Source organism: Papilio xuthus, unplaced genomic scaffold (genome assembly GCF_000836235.2).
Source record: "Papilio xuthus unplaced genomic scaffold, Pxut_1.1 DF826945.1, whole genome shotgun sequence".
Classification (NCBI taxonomy): Eukaryota; Metazoa; Arthropoda; class Insecta; order Lepidoptera; family Papilionidae; genus Papilio; species Papilio xuthus.
The window spans coordinates 7,008,773-7,017,117 of record NW_013531704.1 but is presented as its reverse complement, the minus strand read 5'-3'; the positions used below and the strand labels follow the sequence as shown (position 1 = coordinate 7,017,117).

The window sequence follows — 8,345 nt, the reverse complement described above, 5'->3', positions numbered from 1 at the left end:
TAATCCTGAACTGACCTTTTGGCGATTAAAAGTAAACAGGTCAATGACTGTAATTGTAATATAATGGGCATTTCCAGCATATAATATTTATTATCATAAATATTTAAGGATATAAATAAACGGTATATATTACTAATATTATAAATATGAATGTTTGTGTATGGATGGAAATTTGTGAGAAGGTATCTATGGAAGGGCTGCATGGATCACGCTGAAATTTGACATAGATGTAGAACATACACTTATTAAGTTTAAGAACACATATACCCATTAAAGGTGGATTGATACTCATTATGTTGTACATAACTCTATATGAAAGTATAAACATAACTCTAGACTTTAGTGTGGTGAAATTGTTAAAATGATACTCAAAACCTAAAAAATGAAGAAATGAATAATAAATCATTCAATTTACTCTATAACCCTAGAATTCAATTGACATGACACACTGACATACAGTCTAACAAGCAAGAAACCTCTATAAACGATTCATTGTCCTGTCCCACGGACAACCCCAATAAGAGAGACACTATAAACTGCTGTCCCTTGGACAATGGCTGATCCAAGTTCAACTGTTTTGTTGTCCCTGGTCTTACTAAGAGTATGAGAGAGAAGACAATATTTTGAAACCCAGTTATATATGTATGCTAAAAGTTACACCCACACACTAACATCTACATTTGTAGTTTGTATTTACACATGCATGAGTAATTGTTAGCGTTAAGGTAATTTCTACGTAGACTAACAAGATTAGTTTTAATAATGTGTGGGCGTAGTTATTTCCATCCTTGACATTAAACAGTGCTACCATTAATTGTTAATTAAAATAGTTAAAAAGGCACAAAAATGTGGCCAAGAAAATGCTTTTAATATAAAAAGTATTGACTAGAAATCTTACTAATCTTATAATATATATACATATATGTAAATGTTAAAATGGACAGATGTTTGTATGAAGGTATCTCCAGAACCGCTTCACAGATCTTGATAAAATTTGGTATACATGTAGAACATAGGCGGGAAGAAAACATTATTATTAAGTTCTTTTTATTTCACACGAACGGAGTCGCGCAGCTAGTTCACAATAATGCTAACAAATATTTCAAGCTGAATAAATATATGACTAGAATATGTAATTTGAATGTACTTGAATATGCATTTATATCTTTCTAGAACTTTACATCACAGTAACTTGTTTATGATGATGATAATCATAATGCAATGTTGATATGCAAATGTTTACATTGATAAAAGAAAATGATAAAGTATCAAGCCTACAAGATATCAAGATATTCTTTAAGGGCCATAACTGACTAGGTGCAGTACTATTCATAGTACTAGTGTGTCATACACATTTATTGCATCCATTAGTATAAGAGAAAACTTTGATTAACATTGTCAGATTATTATGCTATTAGTTTATCAAAAAAAACACCAGACGTGGTCTGTTAATATGGATGTATTTTGTATGTAATCTTGTTTAGTAAGTTGGTGTGTTCACAAAGTGAGAGGTGACCATACCTTAGTCAACCACATTGCTTCAGTGTGGGTTATAAATATCTAGTGAATGTTTACATGGAGAGATGGATGGATGTTTGTTTAAAAGGTATCTCTAGAACGGCTTAATGGATCCCACTGAATTTTGGCATAGATTTAGAACATACACTGTAAGAACACATAGGCTTAATAAGTTTTTTTTTCTTCAATTCAGCGCAGACGGAGTTGCTGGCGACAGCTAGTATTGTAATGATTTTGATAAAATAAATTATTCTTATGACGGAAACAAACAGTAGAAATATTAACAAAGCTGTGTCAATAAACTTTCTTATCAATGTATAAAGTTTATCAGATACTTTTGTACTTGGCATTGCATATAACTTACAATTGCAACAAATAAGATAAATAAAAAAAATACTTTTTTCTAGCTGTGTTGTGAACACTATTTTAACATCAAAAAGAAGGAGGTTATCAATTCTACTGTATTTTTTATGTGTGTTACATAACTCTGTTCTTGGTGCGCCAATTTTTTTTTTTGGTATTTAAGTGACTAGCCAGTTGAGTGGCAATGGATGTACTAAAGAATACTTGGAGAACATTGAGGAAGATAAAATACAGGACAAAGCTGTAAACATGAACAATAAAAATTGTATGCATAATGGGTTTTGACTGCAGTGACATTTGTAATAATACATATTGATTTATAGTCTATGATTTGTCAAAGAGCATGTATGGGAAGAGTTCTTAGGGTACCATCACCTATCAGAGGTTGGCAACATGGATTCTGAAGTTAGAATGTGTGCTCTTTATAACACTGGCAGATTTTTCGGCCAAGATAACCTTCCTTGTAGATTATATGGCCAATGTACTCTAAATTTCTCTTTTATTGTTTTTAATATTTATATAGTTTTAATTCTTTTCAAGTAATGTATTTATACAAGTGTAAGTGCAGTGGTGTACCAGAGTAAATGTGACACAGTGACAACATATAGCAATAATTCAAAGTTAAACCTCCTGGGTACACTCCTGGATTCTGCCACATTGTCACCAAGTGCTGAAGAAGAAAAAACAAATTCTTAGAAATTATAATAAAGGGTATACATACACATTGTGTTGTAGTTTGCTTGATCAGTATTATTTAACTTTTCGGAAGCCGTTTTGAACAAATCTGACTGCACTTACGGAGAGACCAATTAGAGATCTGTAAAAAACAAATATAAGCTTAAATACTTTGAAGGAGTTAATAAATTTATGTAAAAGTAGAAGACTATTGTAAAATTATCCTTGATTTTTTTTATATAAAGAAATTTATAGAGAACAATAAAGGTGAATTATCAGAGAAAAAACTTACTTTTTGGTGATTAATATATTCCTATATTAAGTAATGAATTTAACACTTTGCCTTATTCTTTGTAAAAAGGGAAATCCTAAATGTGTAAACATGCAAAAGATTCAACTATAAGGCGATTGAAAATACGTGATCGAGACTTATTAATTTCATCAAATACATAATCTTAATTTCCTAGTTTTGATCGACGATGTGCATAAAGTGATGTCATTTTTGTTTCCTAAACAATGAATTCGTAAAATCTATTTATATCCTGCGAGTATATTTCTGAAGTAAGCTTATTTTTAGGTCGGGCGGATCTTTGGTAATCAGATTTTGTGTAAAATTTCTGTAAGTTAAAGTCAGGGCCTAGAATGTACTAGATGAAAATGTATGGCGCAACATATGATCGATCCGTTTTCATAGAAACTATTATATTAGGATAATTGTAATAAATATATTACCTTCTCTGTGCACAGAATAAGAGTTTATTGCTTTGCACAAACAATAAAACTTAAACTGTAGCCTCAATTGCACTGAAGTCACAAACACAAATACGATTTCGTTCGACTTTCGAGATGCACTTTCCACAAACTCACAAATAATTTTCTGAATTTTCAATGACAAGTTGGTGACCATAGACATGGACATAGAGTATACACCAATAATTTTCAATAAATACCTAAAACACCAAACCATTTTTGCATTTTGCAATAAAATTAAAAATTAATAAAAATTTGTGATTACTAAATATTTTATATGCGCTTTGTAAAAATACCAGGTTACGACGTGCTAATTGAAAAAAGATTTGAGATTGAAATTCTGTAAGTGTGAAATGTTAACAAGGTGTAGGAGTTTTACTCTTAACTCTGTTATGAAATATGAATTTCTAAACCCACATATGAAAATTATCTACACCGTGGTCTTCTTTTAAATGAATTAAATTGAAAAAAAAAAAATTTCTACCTTGCTCTCGTTGAAAATATGTAAAGCAATAATCAAATAATTTTATATACTCTTTGGCAATAATAGACAATTTTAACTCTATAATCTGCTCATTTGCTCTTTGGCATTTGGGGAAAAAATAATAAAAACGTAACCTCTCTTTTATAACATCTGGGATATTATTTTCCAAAATCCTTTATTTTTATATGGATATATCAATATTAGTTAATTAAACATGTATCTTACAAACTTAATGACAAAAAACCTTTTGATTGTTTGCAAACGTAAGTTTCATCTACTTGATACAATACGAAAATTTCCTCACTGATTCTAAAATTTGTAAAAGAAAGTATTTAATAATTAAAAAAAATTTGCAGAGTCCTCCAGGTCCATAAGTTGTACACAGACATTAAATATAAAGGAGTGGCGAGTTTCACGTGGACTGCCCGTCAATAGAAATGCTGAAGGTGTTTTAACAGACGGCCCTGATTATACCTTCTTAGATGGAAGACCTACTCCTTTACTGGTAATTGTATTGAATCTTTTAGTAGTGACAATATAAAGTCTTTTAGTAGTACTTTCAATGCCACGACAGTTCATATGCAAACATGTGAGTGGGTAGCACTGATTGTGTTAATTTTTATTCCTCTTTTTTCAGCACAAACAAAAGTTAAGAATGCTTAAACAACGTGATTTTGCCTCTCGGATTGTGGAGTTGAGCTCAGAACTAGACTTTGCAAAGACGAGACATGAGAAAATGATTGAAGCCGAAGAAGAAGAAAGGAAAACAATTTTAAGTAATAGATTAAAGCCTAAAGGAAAAGCCTTGTTAAATAAAAAATAAAACAATCAAGTAATTGTTAATAGTAAAGAAATATGTATTTAGTTATTTAATGATTTAGTTATATAATTTAATTATTTACCCAAAGTGTCAATTTGTATGTAAATTTAGTAAAAGAATCATAGAAAATAAATTTGGAAATTCAAAAATCTTTCTTTTAACCCCAATCAATCATTACAATATTATGAGCCTTTAATTTATTTATGTTTAATTATGCACACTATAAATACATAATGTTACTTGTATAGAAGTGTTCGTTTTAAATACTGGTTTTCGAGTTTGAATTAATAGTAAGTAATTGCAAACTTTGTTTCAAACTTTCTCTTGAAACCTGTGAATGAAGGGTTGCAAATTGAATTTGCAAGTTAGTAGAGTCTTGGTAAATGTCATTGTGAATAATCCCTATCAGAAAATAGAATAAAACTTAATGTTTGGGTTTTAATTATTGATGACTAGTTGTCACCCGCGACTCCGTCCGCGTGGGATTAAAAAAATTGTAGCCTATGTGTTTTTCCAGACTATGTTCTACATCTATGCCAAATTTCAGCAACATCCATGAAGTCGTTATGACGATATCTTCAAACAAATTTCCATCCAAACTTTCGCATTTAAAGTATTCGTAAGGTGGACAAATTAAACCCTATTTGAAAATGTTCAGCATAACATTTTCGATAAGTAATTGTCTTCAACACTAACTAGGTGGCGCTGTTCTTAATTTTAACTAGAATAAAAAAATGAAAACAATTACCATCCCATGTTATTATAATAGATGAAAAATTAGTTGTAGAACCTATTCTATGATGTTAGCAGCTGTTTGTCACTTATGTCTATTGGTGGCGCTACACTACGGCTGTTTTCAGTAAAATTTGTTCCCATTTGGAGACTTATTACAAACTCGAACAAAATTTTGTTTCTGCTTCACTTCAAATGTCTTTCTTTTTTCTCATTTGCATAAAAGAGTAATGTGAAGTTCCATTTTTGAATTTAAATTGTATATTTTTTTTAGATCATAAAAGAAGAATATAACCTCAAATTACCTCTATGATTATGGAAAGTATAAAAACAGACAAGCTGCACACAAAACTGGTCCTTAACACGTATCCACAAGGTTCACTTTACAGTTACTAAATACGACTGTACATTTCGATCTAAATTTTCATTTGTACTGAAACCTTCGCCAAGACGAGATTTTCCAAGACACTTAGTAAAATTTATTGCCTAATATAATATCTTCAGAACAGCAATAATTATTTCTAATGTCCTTCTTTAATATTACCTAAGTAATGTTTTATAGAACAGTTATAACCTATCAGAAAAATTAAATAGAAAACGCAAATTGACGAAGAAAAATATTTGTATTAACTAATTTACCGTGAGTTTTTGAGACCAAAAAATCTGTATAAAACATAAAATCTCTGTCATTATCTATGACAAGACAGAGACAATAGTATGTTCCAAATATGGATTTAGGTCTCAATAACCTAAGGTTAGTGGTCTATTATAACATGATCTCGTTAAATATAATCATTATTGCAAAAAATAATGATAATATTTAATGAGCATGTTGAATCATCATCAGAGCGTCAGTAGCCCAAGGGTCAAGCACTTGACTTGCAATCTGTAGGTCCTGGGTTCGATTCCCGCCATGTACCAATGTGTTTTTCGATTTCTGATTTACATATGTACATTTATCCGACGTTCTTACGGTGACGGTGATGCAACCTGTACATATCTGAGAAGAAATTCAAAGATATGTGTGAAGTTAACCAACCCGCATATGGCCAACGTGGTTGACTATGGCCTAGTCACCCGTTACTTAGGGTAGGCTCCGAGCTCCTCGGTGGTTACGTATAGTGAGCTGATGATGATCATTTTTAATCATTATTGCAAAAAATAATGATAATATTTAATGAACAAGTTGTGTTCTTTATAAAACTTTATTAACGTTGTTGTATTTCATGGCCACACACAACGACCGTGTTTACGACAAGGGATAAAAGTGTCTGTCCACTATGTTATGTAGATACACATATATTTTTAATAACATCTAAGATTATATTGCTAATATTCTAGTAAGATTAATTTGGTTTTCAATAACGATAGGCATTATACTAGATATATAGTCTTTTACATGTAGTTAATCAACTTATACTCTTATTTTGTAACAAGCACTCTTAGACTTCGCCAGCGCAGAATTTGAAAAAAATAGCCTATAACATGCCCGTTTGCATCTGCTACCTTCCAGTCAAAGTCCCGTTAAAATCGGAACAGCCGTTCCCGAGATTACCCTGAACAAATACGGCCTTGCGGACAGATATAAAGATAGAACGATATTTGGAACGATTCCTGCCGCCGAGTTCCGTAATCGGACGACACGACAGACCGCCAGGTTCCATCCACACCACCTGGATGGCTGGCGTTCCACAACGGTGCGATTCTCGCGCAATTTCTTGCCTCGCACAGTCGCGTTGTGGAACGGTCTGTCCTCGGCGGTATTTCCAAACCAATACGACTTAGGGACCTTCAAGAAGCGAGCATACCATTTCCTTAAAGGCCGGCAACGCATCTACAGTTCCTCTGGTGTTGCAGATGTCCATGGGTGTCGATGATCACCTTGGTGTTCCCGCCGCTCGTTTGCCCCCTTCTCTTATAAAAAAAAAATAGAAAGACAAAAATTAAAAAAATGACTTTTTTCGACATATACACTCTAATTTTACTAATAAGTATAGATAATTGCTTATTTATTTAATAACTAGCTGTCATACGACAGCGCGGAATTAAAAAAAAAAACATAACCTATGTGTTCTTCTAGACTACTTTCTACGTCTATGGTAAATTATAGCGTGGTTTATGCAGCCGCCTAAAGATATTTTCTAACAAACGTATCCATGTAATCTTTCTCAATTATAATATTACTAAGATGTATTTATCTTATATATATATATATATATAAAAGAAAGTCGTGTTAGTTACACTATTTATAACTCAAGAACGACTTTACCGATATGCCTGAAAATTGGTGAGGAGGTAGCTTAGAGCCAGGAGACGGACATAGGATACTATTTATTTATTTTTTTTGAATTTATGCCTTGAAGAGCTGCTTTTTATTTAACTTACTAATATTATAAATGCGAATGTTTAGATGGATGTGATGTGAATGGATGGATGGATGGGCTACACTAATTAAGTGTTTTTATATATCCACGCGCACGGAGTCGCTAGCGACAGCTAGTGTTTTTATAAAAATAATTGAAACAAAATGTTATTTTTTAACATTAACCTATAAACATTTTATCTTTTGTCGGTTTGACTTATTTACTTAATGAGGCGAGCTACCATATTGCCTTTATTGTCGGCGAAGAAAAGCAATTTAGGTTCTTTTATTACGGTATAAATGATTAACTGCAGACCACATTGCTTAAAGGTTATGTTGGATGGAAAATAGGTTTGCTATTATTTTAGATATTCTGAACGATAGTATAATTGTTCAGGACATAATTATGGCACTATGAAACAATATTAATTAATTTACTGTACGTTTGAGAAACAATTAGATTCAAGATTTTACGTTGCTATTGGTAAAAAGAATACGAAAGGTTTTTTTTTTATATCAGAAGGTGGCAAACGAGCGAGCGGCCACCTGAAATCGCTGAAATAGCGAAGTGACCGTTGCCCATAGACATACGCAATTGCATATGCGTTGCCTACCTTTAATCGACGGAGGAGAGGATGCAC

General features: G+C 32.0%; 2 protein-coding genes across 3 annotated transcripts in view; one reads left to right on the top strand and one right to left on the bottom strand.

Annotated features, from left to right (window-relative positions):
• LOC106121435 (protein lifeguard 1-like) overlaps nucleotides 1-3,453 on the bottom strand; it is an 11,678-nt gene extending 8,225 nt beyond the window's left edge. Inside the window, exons 1-3 of one of the 2 annotated variants that reach the window (XM_013317110.1) lie at nucleotides 3,289-3,453; nucleotides 2,680-2,698; nucleotides 2,509-2,551 (exon numbers count right to left, since the gene is read on the bottom strand). In XM_013317110.1, coding sequence (XP_013172564.1) covers nucleotides 2,509-2,539 — 31 coding nt within the window. In that variant the 5' untranslated portion in view covers nucleotides 2,540-2,551; nucleotides 2,680-2,698; nucleotides 3,289-3,453. Of the gene's footprint in view, nucleotides 1-2,508; nucleotides 2,552-2,602; nucleotides 2,699-3,288 lie in introns of both variants that reach the window. The other variant, XM_013317111.1, reaches the window with a different exon arrangement.
• A 448-nt stretch (nucleotides 3,454-3,901) lies between these two features.
• Nucleotides 3,902-4,754, top strand: mRpL52 (mitochondrial ribosomal protein L52). The gene is given in 3 exon segments (NM_001312436.1): nucleotides 3,902-4,053; nucleotides 4,147-4,295; nucleotides 4,428-4,754. Coding segments are annotated over 3 exon segments (384 nt in total). The 5' UTR covers nucleotides 3,902-4,004; the 3' UTR covers nucleotides 4,614-4,754.
• Nucleotides 4,755-8,345: the final 3,591 nt, after the last annotated feature.